The sequence below is a fragment of the Copidosoma floridanum genome, unplaced genomic scaffold (assembly GCF_036245765.1).
Source record: "Copidosoma floridanum isolate Cflo_tuat_1 unplaced genomic scaffold, Cflo_Japanese_pri ptg000030l, whole genome shotgun sequence".
Lineage (NCBI taxonomy): Eukaryota > Metazoa > Arthropoda > Insecta > Hymenoptera > Encyrtidae > Copidosoma > Copidosoma floridanum.
The window spans coordinates 7,530,321-7,549,047 of NW_028321907.1; the positions used below are offsets into that span (position 1 = coordinate 7,530,321).

The following is an 18,727-nucleotide window of genomic DNA, read 5'->3' on the forward strand; positions in this document are numbered from 1 at the left end:
TATTATATATTACACGGTATTACAATAATTGCCCAATGTTGTAACGATTTTAAATTCTACGTGAGATCACCTGTGTAGCTGCAGAGGAAAACTTTTTCTGAATACCACGTTTCGATCTTTTACGCAATGAAACATGTTTCTCACCGGTCCAGAGCTTTCTAAACAAGAAACAGAATTAACACAACACTAGTGTAGTGACATGATTGGTACGATAGATTTTGTCTGGGATGCGTTAATTACATAGCGCACTGAGATATAATATGTGAGAATACACAAAATCATTTTTACCAGTTTTTTTATTCAAATAAAAAAAAGTGAAACAACTTTAAAAATCAACGGGTTGCCAAGATGCAGATAATTACTTATGAAAATTGAATAAAAAAAAAAATCGTATTTCAATGGTAACATCGAAAAGTATGATCAAAGTGGTATACAATGAAAAGCTACTTAATATTCGGTATTCACGAGGGTTGTAATTCGATTGAAGAAATAATGTTGATCCAACGCAACAATTTTTTTGAGTAATAGTTGATCAAACAATTGGGAATAGTAAAAAATTCAAAACACGTCCACCAATGCAGACATAAGCCTTATCCTCGGCCTCTGCAGACATTTGTACAGCGACCAACAAGACCATCAGCCATGGTGGTAATGTCTCGAAGTCTGTACGGTCCCCTCGAAGTGGTACATTACTCGTTCGCGTGTATGTACCGTATCCACAAGTAAGAGAAAGAGAGAGGAAGCGATCTCCTCCTTCTCAACGAGTATTGAGTGTATATGTGTCCGTTAACAACCCCCGAAGCGAAACAATCACGTGATTCCTTCGTGCACGGCTGATTGCCCGTATTGTCTGACACCTCGGTGCCGAACAATGCGACACGCCGGCGCGCTCGCTTCTTCTGTCGTCGTTTCTTTTCCAAGACAACCGAGGGGGCCCCACATACGTGCTCTGTTTGGCACAGCAAGGCTTCCCCCCTCGTTCATTTCGCGACGACCCAGACTCGGCTTAACTTTACTGGGTCAATAGTTATTTTGTAGTGGGCGTACAAGCCAACTGTGCACCGTTCCTACTGTCATTTTTTTTTTTTTTTTCACGCCTTGCCTTCTATTTTCGAGTTGTTTACTGCTACTGGGGTATTGGAAAACGTTTCGTTTAACATCATTTTGTCCTTCAAATCACTACATCCAAAAACTATAATGATTGAAAGGCTCTGAATTCATTTTTTTAACCCTAGTCTCTTAGTATTACTTTCCATGAACATTGATTAGTGGATATGCTAATTTTATTGAGTTATTGGTAAGGTTATTTAAAATTTGAAGTAATCAACTTGACAAAGAAATTATCAGATATCAGGTTACTTGAAAGAGATATTTGGAAATTGAGAAGAAAAAAAATTCTATTGAAATTAATCACATAAGTTTGATTAGTAAAACGATATAAGTGTAGAAAGAGTCGTAAAAAATAAAGGTACCAAAACGATGATATGTACACAATGTATTATCAGAGTTAAAAAAATAGTTACTGTCACTAAAGAAAGTTTATTCAAACAGAGTATAAAGAGAGTAAAGGAAAAAATACAAAGAATGGCGAAAAAAGATGATTGCGGAGGTATTAAAAAAAAAAAAAATTAAAATAAATATAGATACTTGCTGGAGAAAAAAAAACAACTGATTCTAAAAATAAAGAATCAACAGCTGTAGCGAAGAAATAGTTAAAATACCCGTTGCTGCATCAGACCTTTAATATGTAATGTACGACTAGCTCGTGGTTTCATTCCTCATCCCCTGCACAGAAAAAGAGCAGCATACACGCATGCAAATTAGACATATACATCATATGTATTTGAGACACTGCTAATGATTGATACGCGTCCCATCTATTAACTTCCTAATCGCTTGACCTCTACACGGCCTTCCTCTGTATATATACGTATACGTACTCATACCCTCATCTATTTCTCTTGCTCCACTTCTTCTTTCTCGTTGTATATACGTACAAGGTGCAGGATTGGCGGCTATAAAGAGGATACGTCTATAGGCTGGCTCTAGTCACGTGAGTGCCAGCAACTCGCCGATGTACAAACCGCGATATGATTGTACGAGCTCGCTGTGCATGCAAACACACTTATACGTATATTATATATGCACACTATAGTTTTAAAGAGATGGAGGAAGGGAGAGAGAGAGAGAGAAATGGTATATAAGAAGGAGAGAATCGCTTATTTATATGCACTAGCGTTCACTTGGTAGTAATTTAAGGATGCACGGGTTGAATTGAATCGCGTGCGCTGGCGAGCAATCTGTATGCAGTCAGACTTGAAATTTAATAGTGTATGGAATGTACGTGCATACGGTGGGTATAATGGGTGTATGAGGGGGATGATTTTTTTTTTTTTTTTTTCTTTTTCCGTCCGGAACCGATAAATGATGAAGGATTATTCGACTGCGCGAGGATTCGCCTTTGAAGGATTTAATAAGTCGCCATGTGAATTGACCCAATATGAGTATTCGAGTCCTACTTTGTGCTGTTTGGAAACTTGAATTTTTTACTTGTCGTATCCATTGAGGTGAATCTCTGTTTCGTTTCTATTCTTAGCAGTGAAGCTAAATCTTGCCTTTTTTTTTTTGTTTTATCTTTCTCACGTACACAATATGCATTCATGAAACCGAAATGGCATTCACTTCCAATACTACGTATTCATTTTTTGAAGTTTTTTGTCGACCCTTAAAGGCACTTCTATAGATAATAGGAGTATATGAAATGGTAAAAAAAAAACTTGCTTTCTGGGTTACAAATGTTTGCTTACTTTTGTCGTTAAAGTAATTCATAATGCAAAAATTAAGATTAGAAAAAAAAGGACATAAGCTCAAAGGAGTAATTAATTTGAAAATGTTCTAAAAATCCACGAATCGCCTTTTTATGTAAGTTCTTACCAAAAACTAACTTGTTAAAAAACTGAATCATTCTATGATAACGAATATTTCAGATACTAGTCCTAACTTTTTTTGCAAAACAATTGAGCTCATTAAAACAAAAAACAAAAAACAATGTTTTACTTCCCTGTTTTTCCCTTATTCGTAAGGGTCCATCAAAAGATGTTTGAGATTTCAAAATTTTCTCGAAAATGAGAAAATGCTTAAATTACTCGAGTTATGTACGGGAAATGTGAACTACATCGCAGCTTAAGGCGTCTCTGTACGTATTGGTCGGTGCAGTAAGGACCCCATGTAAGAAGGTTGACGTGCTTGCGAAAGAAAGAGAGAGAGAGAAAGGCAGAGTTGGCGGGGTAGGGTGAGCCACGTCCCGTGATGTAATTAGGTTGTCTGGAACACTCACGTCACGTTATAGCGTAGCTGCGTTACTGTTTCTCCTGTTGCAAGACGGATGGCAACATAATGTCTCGGCGCAACGCCTCGCTCTCTCTCTCTTCCTTAGTTTCCTCTTATTTGTCACCTCCTGCGTCACCTTATTTCTCGAGCTCCTTCATCTCAGCCAGTCGAGCTTTCGCCTCCAGCACGTCTCTCTCTCTCTCTCTCTTTCTCTCTCTCTCTCCTTTCCCAATATTACGTATAATAGCTTTGGCGTCCTTGCCTCTAATACCACGGAACATTGGCTCGACGCTCGCTAATCGCATTGATAATTATGCCAACCGCTACACTTCAACCCCCCGGTTTTCCCTTCCGCTCCTCGTCACGACTAATTTCGGGGGTTAACCGCACTTAAATCCCATACTTTGGGCTTGCCTTAATTTACGAATTTTGATGTTCAGAAATTAGCATGATTCATAACATCCGGTAATTACTCAACTTTTTGGACATTCTCAACGCCAAAACTGATCGCTAAGATTTTCCTTTAAATCATAGACCACGTTAAAGTTGAAAAAGCATCGGTCGGATGGATTATTAATCTAAAGTGGATGTCGCGCTCACGGCATATTGGTACGAAATTACGGATTACAGCACCAGCGGATAACCAGAAAACAAGAAGATACAGTAGTTAATAATCTGCATTTTTTTTCGTGCCATTGGATTTTAATTAATTTTGCACGTACTCGAACGAGCTTGAAAAATTCGTTCGACGCGTGTTTTTTGCTTTTCTTCCGGTGAAACCGATTAAAATCTTGGATGACGAATGAATTCGATTAATCACACTTTAATTTTCCATGAATACTCAACGAAGGAGCCATTAATGCGAGGAGGGAGATTTTTATTAATTAAAAAAAAAAAGAAATCCTCCTCATCCAGCTAATGAATCGAAGAATTGAAAAGTTCCATTAATCCTTGGGTGAAACTAAAAATCCTGCGTTCGTTTCGGAAGCTTGTCGAACGATCGATCGGAAATTTCGGGAGCCATGAGCCCTTGTTGGGTCCAGGACCCAGCTCCTCCCCCACTAATGGTAATTGTAGAACTTTCGTTCGGCCCGACCTCGTTAACTTTTCAGCAACGGTGGATCCTCACGTTGTTCTCACCGTATACCCACTTCCCAACCGCACCGCATCGTTATAGCTAAGCAATCACGTTTCTTATTTACTTTCAATGCTTTTTGGGTTGTTTATTCCTCCTCCCCAAGCCTTTCTTACTCTCAGTCTTGGCGCACACGTGATCGACCTCATTGACGAATAATCGTCCATCTACATGGTCAGTAGCACGGGTGTCCGTTTAGGCAATTATGCCCGTGGGTTTTCTTCAGTTTCTCCCCAAGCAAAATTGGCATCTTCGAGCCAATTTCGAGAACAGAAGCTGCTACTTCTCTGTTGTGCCGATTACCCTCGTTCTCTTCTTCTTCGAGTTTTTTTTCCCCCACAAACGTAGGGTGCACAAGAGCAGTGTTCCCATACACTTTCGCGTCACGTCTTCTCCTCTCCTTCATCCTCGTCGTCTCTCGCGTTCCCTTCTCTTTTTCCTGCAGGTGTGCGGGCACGAGAACGCACGCCAAGAGTCATGCGAGCCCCGTTACCGGACCTCCAGGTCACCACTCGCACAAGAACAAGCGAACCACGGGCCCTTCCTCTTTTTCTTCCCCAACTGTCTCGCGTGTGCGTGCTTATACGTGGCGTATACACGTGTCTCGGCAGACGAGTTACGAGATCCTACCGAGTATCGATTGGTAATTGAACGCGATTCAACCATCAGCTGCGCGGTCCCTTTAGATTTATACATTGTTGTTTGCGAGCGCCGATTTCGGCCCCTTCTTAGGTACCGTCTTTGGATCGCTTTTTGTGCAACGCGTACCCCCGTAATCGTTTCGCAACGGCGAAGGTCTCAATGCCTCTCATAACAACATACGTCTCGTAAAGCTATCGAGACGCTTTGATTGCGAATGGATGCCGTGGCTCAACCCGTTCCGAGCATGTGGATATTTTGATGGTGATTTACATTTTACCAAGTTCGGCTCAGGGGGTATCATCAACTGCTTGGTGGGGCGTATCTTTTACAATATTGAAGATGGATCGGCGTCCATATCAACTTTCTATCTTTACTGTTTCGTTCATAAAAGCAGCAAGAAAAGTTTCATGGTTTTTGGCAATAATAATCAATTTTCTTACCGTTATCATAATACCATGCATTAAGTATACTACCGATCGAATAATACGACACACTCATATTTTTTTTTTTGTGAGATTTTAATGACAAAACTACAAGGTGTGATAAAAAAGAGTCAGTAACGTAAGGACTACAAAACTATTGATTTTCAATGAAGTTGAATGTAGCAAAAGACAAAAAGCACATGGTTATTCACGATCGGGCAGTAAAATTAGTAAAAGCGCTTGACTCGCGAATAACAATCGCATAAAAGCGGCTCGAAGTGGCTGAAATAACAGAAAGCCCAATAACTATTCAATGGCAAGTTGGAGAAAAAGTCGGCAGCGCAATTACTTTGGCTTACATTTCAAACGCACGTATATATGTGTAAATGCACATGTGCACACACACGCGTAGGAAAGAAGATCCGCCACACCGGCACGCTTATAAAACATTCGAGCAGCGGCTACTCGATAAAATTCAATTACTCCAAAGGCAGTAATAGCACGTCAATTAATTATAAGTAACTGCCGTCAGAGAGAGAGAGAGAGAGAGAGAGAGAGAAAGAGAGAGAGAGAAGCGCGCACTTAACACTCTTCATTGTAAATCAAAGCAAAGTACAGTTTCAAATTACAAGTGCGCGCGCGGAGAGCCGCATAACGCGCACCTTAACGTCGCACAGGCACGCCAAGAGGAGTGCAACACACACATACACACGAGAGGAAAGAGGGCCCCTTTCCTCGCGCATTTGAGCGAGGTGCTAATTTTCGCGCTCGCCCGAGCGACTCGCAACGGGGGGAGGAAGAAAAATCGGAGATAATCTCGTGCCTACCTACGCGGTGTGGCATATCGATAAGGAATTGCGCAGGGGCATCGTCGATTTCGTTTCTATATGATTGAATGCTAAAGCCTCGGCTGCTTTATACTTTGCTGCTCGTGTACATGTGCGTGTATGTACACGCGTATTAAACTTATAGAGTAGGTACTTTTTGTTATATACGAGCATAAATACATATGCGAGGAAGTTATGATTGTCGTATAGCATGAGGTTGGCATGCGAGCGCCATGGGGCTAATATGGGCTTACGGCTCAGGTACACCTTGGTGCTTCTTTTGAGTGGTTGTGTCTTTTTTATTCTCTCCCGCCGCTCTTACGTTCTCGGGAATTTTAAAAATGGGAAAGAGGATCTGATCGGGTAGCCAAATCGATGTGTGGTCTCAAAAAAATTCCGAAAATATTCTATTCGGTCCAATAGGACACATCTGTAATTATTATTTTTATTTTGTGCAAGGATGAATGATATAACTTTGGCACTCAATTTTCCTGAAGTGCAAAGACAATAGATTTAGCATTAGTATTTTTTCGTATTTAAGTATTGGCTGTAATTATTCTTTAGAGATCAATGAAAAATAAACATTTCAACTTACAAAATGTTATGGAAATCATCGCACGTATTATTATAAAGCTGTAAAGTTTTTTAAAATTTTAAGCAACCAAAAGTATAATACGAGTCCTTTTTTCCGTTATACTATTTTGTAAGAATGTAAAGCTCCCCAAGTATTAAAGCTCTGGAAGCTACAGAAGCTTGAACCCACGCCGGAACTCGGTACTTTGCGAGCCAATATCCGTGCCGATATTACATGGGCTTTGGTGCGCCGTTCACTCAGGAAATACGATTGTTTCGGTACTTCTGCTGACAAATGTGAGCCCTTACCTCCGCTATGAGTGAGGAGGGTTGTGGAAAGGCTGCTATTACTGCCGTCACCTTTGCCACAGCTATAATCGACATTGATTTTCTTGGCGATGTGTTCGCAGTTTTAGTACAACTGATATTCACGTGTGCGTGTTTTTTTTCAATCCGTGTAAATAAATATACTATTTCACAATTCCCGTTTTTAATGGATCTTTATTGCTATCAGGACTTGTTGTCACTTCCAATTTTTTGGTGATATTTGGTATTAATTTTTTCTGGCAATTTTATTAATTTTCATTTCATTTCTCCTTAGTAACTAAACCTACTTTCACTATCGTCTAACAAAATAATTTTTCATATATTTTCGACATACCAAGAACATTTTAAAACTTTTTACAAGAAATTACAAAAAAATTATTTTGATACCTCCAAAAAAATATAGACAATACCGATATACCCTTTAATAGTTTCTGTGGAATTGTCTTTAAACTGAGAACTCACTTTTGTCTTTGCTACTATTTTTAAAAGTAAAATAAAACAAGATCATCTTAAGAATAAATTTTATTCCTACTCGTCATTGAATACGAAAAAAAAGTAAGAAAAAGAGGAATGGAGAAAAAAAAGGAAATTGGTGCGGTAAATCGAAGCAGCAGCTACAACAGACAGTAAAAATGCGTACGATGGTAGGCAAACCCCATTTGCAGATTTAATATTGTTTATTCAACCTAATATCCGGCAGCTTCAATAAAATCAAGCTCCTGCCAGGACCATCAGTGCAGTAGAACTCGCTATTTTGTACATCAATCATCTTTCGTTGTCAACAGTGTGGGTTTTTGTAAATCGAACTTAAATTGTTTCCATGACGTGATTGTATTTCCAGGATCTTAAAGAAACTGCTTGCATACGTGTATATTTGGCTTTTGGATTCTCTATGTCGATGAAGTTTATGGCTTTCGCAAAATTCAAATACTTGTGACTTAATACATCAGATATAGTTATTTTTTCAAAGTATTGGTTTAAGCTATGGTTTTGAGAGTTAACAAAAAATGAATATTGTCGCTGTGGAAAATAAAAATAACCGTACGTTATTTATGAAACATGTGAATCACAGGTGTAAAAGATAAAAACAAACATTATTAGATCCTAAATGAAAAAGTAATTGTATTTATTTTCGTGACTGTTCCGCAAAGTGTAAAGTCCCCCAAGCATTGAAGCTCCAGACGCTCCACGCCGGAACTCGGTGTTTCGCAAGACAATATCCGTGCCGATATTGCATGGGCTTTCGTGCGCCGTTCACTCAGGAAATACGATTGTTTCGGCACTCCTGCTGACAAATGTGAGCCCTCACCCTCGCGTTAGGTGGGGAGGATTTGAGGAAGGCGCTTCGCTGTTACTGCCGTCACCTTTGCCACAGCTGTAATTCAATTTTTATGTCGAAACATTGATCGATTGTTTTCTGGCTCGTACTTGTGTGTACGTGATTTTTTTTTTTTTTTTTTCACAAAAATCATTTCACAACCACATAATCTTTGCTGTGTTCAATCAATGATAGTATTATACAGTTATGTTTGTACATCGTGTACTAAATAAATAAAAAACAAATTCAGTCTCACTTAATTTTTTATTCTAGGAATAAAAATTACGTGTTTCAAATCAACATCTACATATTTTTTTTGGTACCATAATTGATATAAAATTTTTGTACGAGTCACGCAAATTTTCTGTTTATAAATATTACGATGCACATTTTTTCAAGCTGTACAAACTTAATAATGCCTTTCAATATCAATGTTGACAATAGTCAATGAGATCCATAATGTAACCAAAATAAAGATATACAATTAGTTATTGTCTTTAAAAACCAGGGTAATCTAGTGTGTTATTATAATTAAATTGATGATTCACAGGGCTTCTTGAGAGTTGGGAGGGATTAGAGTTATAAGTGTACAACAATGCATGAATGGTCCATTAAGGACATTGAAAACAAATTTTAATCCAAAATTAGTGGACTATGAATCAATAAAATTCTGTTTTGCTTTTTTAAAGTCGATCACTCACTTGTTAGGCACATTGGTACACGTAGATGTATTTAATGATCAAATATCTGGACATTGACCATCTATCATCTATATTTTGAGGCAATACATATCTCCGTGTCGCACGCACTCCCACGCCGAAAAAGAGTCCGTAAGAACCGGAACAAAAAGAAGATGTAAATTCGTGCCCGAGACAGAGAGATAAAACCTTTACGAGGGCGACGTCGGAAGGGATAGTCAGAGGGTGGGGGGGGAGACCTTAAGTGAGGATGGTCTGTACGAACGAGCGAGAAAAAAAGAGAGACAATAGCTTCTGGATGAATGAATGTGCTGATGAATGTGCACAATAGCTGCAGAAAGGAGAGAACAAGCGAGCGGCTGCATGTACCGGCGGCCCCTCGACAAAAGCACGAGGGGGCGACAAAAAAATCGCCTCTACGTGGCAGCTAAGTTAAAGTCACAAGTGGAGGAGGTGGCGAGAGTAGGAGGAGAATGAGCAGATATACAGCCAGCTGTTACGAGGGGGGGAGGGGGTGGCGTAAAAAAAGCGGGAGGCGACCGGAAACAAGAGAATATAGACGTTAATAGCCGTCGGGAGGCGAGACACAGGCGCAATCGACCCAGGCTCGCAGAATCTCACATATGCCCGCACAATTAGCTTCTTCTGATGCTTCTTCTTTTGTCATCTCTGCTGGTACAGTCAATGCGCTCTCGATGAATCGTAATGATCGAGTATAAGAATAATTTTTTGTACGTTTTTGCTCATCGGGTGTCTGCTTTCATTTCAAAAGTGATTATTACGATAAATCTGTGGCTTTGGAGTTTTGTATACAGTTGTTTGGTATGGTTATGTATTTGAGTCCACAGTTGGGCTCGTAATGTTTGTCCAGGACCTAACGGTGGAAAAATATTGATGAATCAACGCAAAATTTCTTGTCAAGTTCAAAACTATGGAAAAAAAAGCAGAAAATGGCCACCTGCAACAGGTCGTACTAACATATCTCACGAAGTGTCCGTTTGCTGTCATCTATTGCATCGCACAATGAAAAGAAACAAATATTTTTGGTAAAATTATTGATAGCTCTTGAAATATGACAAAACTGATAATCATTCCACTGTTGAGTCAGTCATAACAGCTGAGCAGAAACAAACGCAATGAAAGACTCTTCCCTCAAAAGAAGCGGACGCTCAACCGGATTGTTTTTCTGATTGACATAACTCACCGTAAAAAAATTATACAACATCAATCATTATTCGTAGATACTACTTTGTCCATGCATTTGTTTTTGATCAACTTTTATTCCTATCAATCGCGCACAGGTAAAACATCCTAAGCAATATTCAGCCTCGAAACAATTAATGATAATCTGCCGATCATCGGACACCTTGAAAGCTCGATCGAAAGAGGTATGTAAGTACACCAAGCAAAGAAAAAAACGTCATCGGGATCCCTCGTATTCTATACGTTAAACAATCGCGGGGCCCGAAAATTCAATTACGGCACGCAGTATGAAATCAATTCGGCTCAGATCGTACCTCGTCGTCGCGATCCGGCGCGAAGGGCCGAAGTCAAATGAATCGCCCGACATAATTCATCGGGCGCTCGGCCTTAACGCATACAACTCCTCATCGTTTCGCCGTACCCCGGAACCCCCTCGCCTTACCCCCACCCGCGCTCTCTAGCGCTTGCCCAGCGTGTAATTTACGAGTGCAGCGATCTTCGGCCGAGCTTGTTTATTTATACATAATGCAAACACGCGACGTGAAAGATGCATTCTTTCTCCCGACGCCCGATAAAATTACCTCGCCGAGGAGGCGGCTCTCGCGTGCGGGACCCACGAAAAAGGAGAATCGACGCGTTTAATGCCGGTATACGAAAAAATAACTACGACCTGAGGTATGGTACGGGTGCAGCGATTCTCCCTTTGGCAACAACAGAGCAGTTGAACGCTATTGCGGGTACTACGATCGAGCGAGGTATGAGTCGTGTGAGTATTTATACAAACCTGCATGGGACACAAGAGGGAATTTTACCTTAGAATTAGAATAGATTACAAACTATTAACAATTACTGTAGGAGATTTTGATCAAAGTTTCGGAGCCATTTCGATGCCATGAGCTGAGAACTTGATTATTCAATCAATACTTACTTTTACTACATCTTTTTGACCCATCCACAACGATTCTTGTAACAATTTAGAAGACCGTAAAGGAGCAATTACAAAAAGCGTTTAAAATTAAAGACGATAGCCTATACTTTGAAGAATTTCTCTGTCGGGTCAAAGCGTTATGGGGTCCTTCTAAATGTCATCATGCATAAAGATAACTAATTTTAATCGATTTTCGTGTCTGGATAATTTAAAGAATTTCATACGTCATTAAGTCTCTCAATATCCGGCATTGTAAGTGTCGGATGTGCTCTGTCACTATTCGTTGTCCCAGTATCCAGTGGGGGGGGGGGGGGTTCTTCCTTAAAGGCGCCAAGTGCATGTATTTTGTTCTATATATAGTTTGACCACCACCCCCTTTTCAAAAAGAATCCCCGATTATCAAAGGCGACTCGCCGCTATATGCTTGGCCAGAGTCCATTGTGCCTTCTCTCTCGCAGCTCAAGTGTATTCACATGCAGGGTACAACGTACCTATACGCATGTACATAGCGTGCGCACACCTTTTCCCTTCTTTTACCCCATTACCGACGACTATATACGGTTGCATAAGCAAAAACCCCGCGACGCGTTTTCCGCCTCTCGTCTTCGGCTTCGGCTGTACGCGCATCGTTTGTACACACAAGTGTGCGCCCGGACAAGAGGAGCCGCGGCACATACGTGAAAAAATGATATTGTAAAGTCCGAGGGTGTCCACGTATTAGTGCGTGGACGCAAAAAATCTGGAGAATAATAGTGCTCGGAGGAGCTGATTTTATAGCCACCCGGGCATAAAGAGGATTATTGTGTGCACGTCGTCCTTTTTGTTTCCGATTCGGAGGGTATACGAGAGCACAAGAGTTTCCTTCTTGCTCTTTTCTTTTATCAACGACTCGCGGATTTTTTTACTTTTAGCGTCTCGTCTGGCGATAAATCCACGGAAGGGGTTCACGATATGGCCGTCTTTTGGGACGTATACCTACAAATAGTGCGAGCGATGGAAAAAGTTCTTTGGTCGCGTTAGAGGGGAGAAAAAAAGATGAGATGCTATTATAGCAGAGTCCCGATTCCACACTGATGCGAGAGTGTTATTATTATTATATTCGTCTTTGGTATGGAGAGAAACGAGGCATCGTATGTGTTTCCTAGCCACGCGTGAATGAAGAGCAGTGACGGATCGTCGAGATGAAGTTTGGTGAAACTATCGTGACTAGGATGTAGAAACCATTACGGTACTATTTTTTATGTTAGCTCGTTATTTTCGGTACGATCCGAGACTTACAATGAATCTCGAGTGAGAATCGGGAGATGAGTTATCGCCTAATAAATAATACCCTGGAACAAATACGAGACGTTTTTAAACTACTTCTTCTTGTTGTGTATGAATATGAAGTCGGTGCAACGTGTTATGGTAATGTTTCAGGGCAAATAGTGTCTGTTCATTGTATGAAACGACTAGAGAATTGTTTTGTTTTCTTGCTTAAAATATTCTAATTTTCAGGTTGGACCGAAGCATTTTGAAGGATAAACGTGGAGTCTTGTAGGCTCAATTTTTTTTTTTTCCATCGCTTAAATACATCAATAGTATGGATTTATTACCAACTTTATTAGGATTATTAATGTATTTAGGTAATGTCAAAGTTTTATCTGCATAGGGCCTCATTATCGTACAGTTCATTATACAGAAATGGGTGTAAAATTAATGATGTGGTTTATGGTATAAATTTTAAAGCTCATGAAACTATCTTTCGTCAATTATTACACTGAATTATTCGTACCTTGGCAAGATAAAATTTCAACTCAATCAGTATACTGTTAATTGTAATAAATTTTTTTAAAAGGTCACCCTAAAAAATTTTTTATCGGAAAACTCGAAAGTCTGCGGGCCGTACATGAGAATAATTGTACTGTTTTACTCTTTTCTCTCAGCATCTACTTAAAAATAGATGTTCCTTGAATACATCCATAAAACTTCACTTCTTTACAGCAGAAATTTCTGGCTTCATCATTCCCGTAAAACTCAACATATTGATCGAAAAAACGGAAATGATATTACTTATTCAACTAAGAATTTAAAAAACGATTTTTTCCTTTTTTCCTCAAACGCTCTATCCCCTACTGAATGGTAAAACAAGAAAATTGTAAAATAATAACGGCTCACCTTTTTGAATAAAAAATGAGTCTCAGCGCCTGAAACTTAACGTTATGCATCATCGGAAGAAAAGATTCAAAGATACCCGATAATAAATGAACCTGAAGTATCGGATTCCAATGAAGTAAAAGTCCCGTAAGAAAATATCCAAAAGGCGTTGTTGCATCAAAAACAGATTTGGTTTTAAACAGCAAGAGAAAACCCTGGTGCCGATATCCCATGTGTATGGATTATGCTGTCACTGTGTATGTAACACACGAGAGTTCCACCGGGACTCCTGTTCAACCCCCCACCATCTCCTCCTTCAACATAGTCAATATGCAAATCGCGATAAGAGCCCATCACTGTTTGGACGGGTGTGATTTAATAAATAAATCGCGCAGGGGTTGTGCGGATCCCGCAAGTCTCGTGCCATCCATTTCGTCGAGAGGCGCTGCTTTGCGTCCAAGTACCCGTCAATATGCATAACGCTGCTTTCAGCCATGAAAGGATGTTTTTACCACTCGTGAATCATTTTGAAGTTGGGACTTTGTTTTTAAGCTCGACTATTTGTATGGAGACACGAAAACGTATCGGTGACGATCAATCATTTTTTTTTTTTTTCAACGTTATAATGCTGTAATCAGATTCTAAGCAATAGCTTAGTTAAGAATTTCACGCAAGATTATTTTTGATAATATAAATGATGCAAAAGTACGTAACTTAAATCGACAAGGAGTTTCACTCATTATTTTTAATTATTTGGTAATTGCAAGAAAAGTTTTACATGTGAAATACGTTAGAATCTATAGAAATTGACAGTAACATCAATCTAGATGCTGTATATATAAACTGAACTATCACATGCTATATTTTTATTGAGTTGTATTTAGTCTTGCTTGGAAAAAAAAAAGTTGCAGTAATAGTGTGGTTTGTTAGGTAAAATTTTAGAATGTATATTGAAAAAATATGTCTGCCCCTGCATTCAGCTTTTAAAATTATTTTATTTGAGACGAAATATTAAAAAAAAATCTACAGTACTTCGACTAGCTGAGAATTATTAGCTACTGATATTTTAAATTAGGTGCTGTATATTGGGGCTTTTTATTTGTACGAAAAATTTATGAAACTCTATTTTTTTTACTTAATTTTTTTAAAATCTAAAGTAAATTAAAGATATACAATTTTTTAAGATAAGTAGTTTTGATTTTTTGATAAGTTAAATTATTTGTTGGTTTGTTGATACGTTGTAATTTAACGTTGAAAAATCAAGCAGGAAAAAAAGAATACAGCTAATATTTTGTTTTGAGTGATAATTAAAGTAAAATGGTAAACAAAATTGAAGAAGTTGGTTTAATTCATTAAACTTCATATATTTGAGCGAAATTATATATTGCTCCGTAAAGTATTAATTCTCATGGTTAATTTACGATACCCAACAACTACGTGTCAAGTTGAGTACTGTTTATATTCACAAATACAGTAAAAGTTTCCTTTTTCTTTATTGTCACCCTCCCCCCCCCCCAAAGTTCACTGCTCGATCCGTCCCTGTTCTTAACTCGTACTTTCCAAGTTCAATGAATCATCGAGCTCGTACATTTGTAACGGCTCACAGTGCGACACATCACAACTGCGAAATAGCTTTCTCCAGGTCCATTATATTACCAAGTTTGGACCTTGCACGTCCTACCTCATACGAGGCTATAGTTTAGAACTTTTGAAATACCGATGATTAACCATAGTTGCTTCAAAACCCATCTTGTGGTAACAAATTTGTTTCGGTGTAAGAAGTACGCAGTGTACAGCTCATCGAGCGCTAGTAGTATTTGTTTAATGTATCGCTATCAGTTCCAAATGTGTATGAACATTACGATTCAAACATCAAAATATTAGGCTAAGTGGAAAGTGTAGATAAGTTAGTACAAAAGTTTTTGGTGACTACAGTGCAGTTCGTGCTGTTTTAGACTGTAACCTGCTTATATCCATAACTGTATGTGATACAAATGGAGTCGAAAATCTTCATTTTGCTGCTCTAGAAGAAGACTACAGTTGAAAGTTGGATGTTTGCAAATAAAAATTGTAAGTTCAAGGGAAATACACTTTTATTGTTACGATTAATATTAGAAGTGACAAAAGCTCTAGAGTAAAATGATTGCGTTGATAAAGTGTATTTCTAAGTATTACAGTAAGAGATTTTAATAATTTTTGTAGAAATATCACTGGATGTTACTTGGAGGAATAAGAGACAACGTATCGCGATTAACTTAAAAAAACGCAGGTGAGTTTTATTCAAGTACCTTTTTGGAGACAAAAAAGACTAAAATAATGTGTTGGAACTAAGTCAAACAATCTATTGCATATAATAGATTTGATTTTCCTGCATCAAATTATTAAATATTTTAGTTTTATAAAAATAATTGGATTCAACAACAGTTAACAAAAACGTTCATGTTAACAGTAAAATTTTCTCTACTACTTTCTCTTGCTTTTGAGGTGTTTCGTCACGTTTGTTACTCTATCTATGGAAACAAAAGCATAGCTATTTAAGACTCCCTCGGGGCCATAGGCATGGCCCAGGTGACGATGGCACTCATGTGACGAAAACTACCACTAGATCTTTTGACTGTTAATGTAAAAATTGTTTCGCTTCTTGTCAACGTGAAATTCATTTTATTATTTTTTTTCCAGTCGTTGTGTCACGTGAAGAATAGCAACTTTCTTCTATGTAAAAAAAAATTTTGTGTAAAAGTTTACCACCTAAACGCAACAATCGCTGTGTTGGTATCACCATAGCATTTTCTGAAGTCTTGATAAACACTTGCTGGAAATATTTGGAAATAACATCTGCAATGGAGGTTGATAAGAAGAAACATGAACGACGCTGTGTAAGTGAAAAGCCGCCTTCAAGTCCAAAGGAATTTGCATGTAAAATCTGCAGTGTAAGTTTTGCTTACAAATCTTCCCTTAAATTACACAATTGTATCCCTATACAAGAAAAGCCATATAAATGTGAAATTTGTGGCAAATCTTTCGGTGACTTATCTGTTTTGAAAAGGCACGGTATTGTTCACACAGGCGAAAAGCCATATAAATGTGATATCTGCAACAAATCTTTTGCTCAATTATATAATCTGAAAATGCACATTTATAACCACACAGGCGAAAAGCCATATGAATGTAAAATTTGTGGAAAATCTTTCGGTGACTCATCTGTTTTCAAAAGGCACGGTATTGTTCACACAGGCGAAAAGCCATATAAATGTGATATTTGCAACAAATCTTTTGCTCAATTCAATAATATGAAAATGCACATTTATAACCACACAGGCGAAAAGCCATATAAATGTGATATCTGCAACAAATCTTTTGCTCAATTCAATAATATGAAAATGCACATTTATAACCACACAGGCGAAAAGCCATATAAATGTGAAATTTGCGGCAAATCTTTCAGTAACTTATCTATTTTGAAAAGGCATGGTACTGTTCACACAGGCGAAAAGCCATATAAATGTGATATCTGCAACAAATACTTTGCTCAATTAAATAATCTGAAAATTCACTTTTATAACCACACAGGCGAAAAGCCATATAAATGTGAAATTTGCGGCAAATCTTTTGGTGACGCATCTGTTTTAAAAAGGCATGGTACTGTTCACACAGGCGAAAAGCCATATAAATGTGAAACCTGCGACAAATCTTTTGCTCAATTAATTCATCTGAAAATGCACATTCGTAACCACACAGGCGAAAAGCCACATATATGTAAGATCTGTAGCAAATCATTTGTTCGATCTAGTTCTCTAAAAAGGCACTTGCAGACCCATGCAGTCGAAAAACCACATAAATGTGAAATCTGCGACAAATCTTATACTCAGTTTAGTCGGTTGAAAATGCATACTCGTATCCATACAGGCGAAAAGCCATATAAATGTGAAATTTGCGACCAATCTTTTTATCAATCAACTCATTTAAAAACACACACTCTTATCCATACAGGCGAGAAACCATATAAATGTGAAATTTGCGACCAATCTTTTTATCAATCAACTCATCTAAAAACACACACTCGTATACATACAGGTGAAAAACCACATAAATGTAAAATTTGCGACAAATCTTTTCTTCAATCAACTCATTTAAAAATACACATTCGTACCCATACAGGCGAAAAACCACATAAATGTAAAATCTGCGACAAATCTTATACTCAATTAAGCAGTCTATATAAGCACATACATAACCATTCAGGAAAAAAACCATATAAATGTGAAATCTGTGGCAACGCTTTTGTTAGAATGAGTGATCTAAAAGTACATTCTCGCAATCATGATACCGAAAAACCACATAAATGTAACGTCTGCGGAAAATCTTTCATTAGTAATTTCCTTTTGCAAAGGCATAATCGTGTACATACAGGCGAGCGACCCTTTAAATGCAACGATTGTGGTAAGTCTTGTTCTACCAAACATCAGTTAATAATCCACATTCGTGTTCATACAGGTAATAAGCCATACGAATGTAAAATCTGCGGCAAATCGTATTCTCGAATAGTTAATCTAAAAATGCATACTCGTATTCATACAAACTGATAAATCTGATATACTTATTTAAGATTTTGGAATCAACTTAATGGATGTAATTAACGATAAATATTCCGCTTTGTCATCATATTCATTTAATGATCTGCATTGAAAATGTATACGGAGACCTAACTATCGTATGTTATACTCTTATTTAGTCGCATTTTATCTTGCTTATATAAAAGGATAAGTTGCTGTTATAGTATAGTTTTTTGGTTACGATTGAAGAATTTGTGTTAAAAAAAGTCTGCCCCTGCATAAAACCTTAAAAATTGTTCTATTTAAGAAGAAATGTATAATAAAAATCTACAATACTTCGACTATCTGAGAATTATTAGCTACTAATATTTTAAATTAGGTGCTTTATATTGAGGCTTTTTATTTGTACGGAAAATTCATGAAACTCAATTTTTTTTACTTGATTTTTTTAAAATCTAAAGTAAATTAAAGATATACAGTTTTTTAAGATAAGTAATTTTAATTTTTTGATAAGTTAAGTTAATTGTTGGTCCGTTAATACGTTGTAATTTAACGTTGGAAAATCAAGCAAGGAAAAAAGAATACAGCTAATATTTTGTTTTGAGAGATAATTAAAGTAAAATGGTAAACAAAAT

At 37.8% G+C, this 18,727-nt stretch overlaps 1 protein-coding gene across 1 annotated transcript; it reads left to right on the forward strand.

Moving 5' to 3' along the window:
- The first annotated feature begins 14,983 nt into the window (after nt 1–14,983).
- On the forward strand, nt 14,984–18,594 carry LOC106640819 (uncharacterized). The gene is made up of 3 exons (XM_089596703.1): nt 14,984–15,609; nt 15,742–15,808; nt 16,219–18,594. The coding sequence occupies exon 3, from the start codon at nt 16,380–16,382 to the stop codon at nt 18,120–18,122; it is 1,743 nt and encodes a 580-aa protein (XP_089452829.1). The 5' UTR covers nt 14,984–15,609; nt 15,742–15,808; nt 16,219–16,379; the 3' UTR covers nt 18,123–18,594.
- The last annotated feature ends 133 nt before the right edge of the window (nt 18,595–18,727 follow it).

Excerpts from the sequence above, each read along its gene's own strand:
- LOC106640819 (XM_089596703.1), top strand. The coding sequence starts at position 16,380 with ATGGAGGTTGATAAGAAGAAACATGAACGACGCTGTGTAAGTGAAAAG.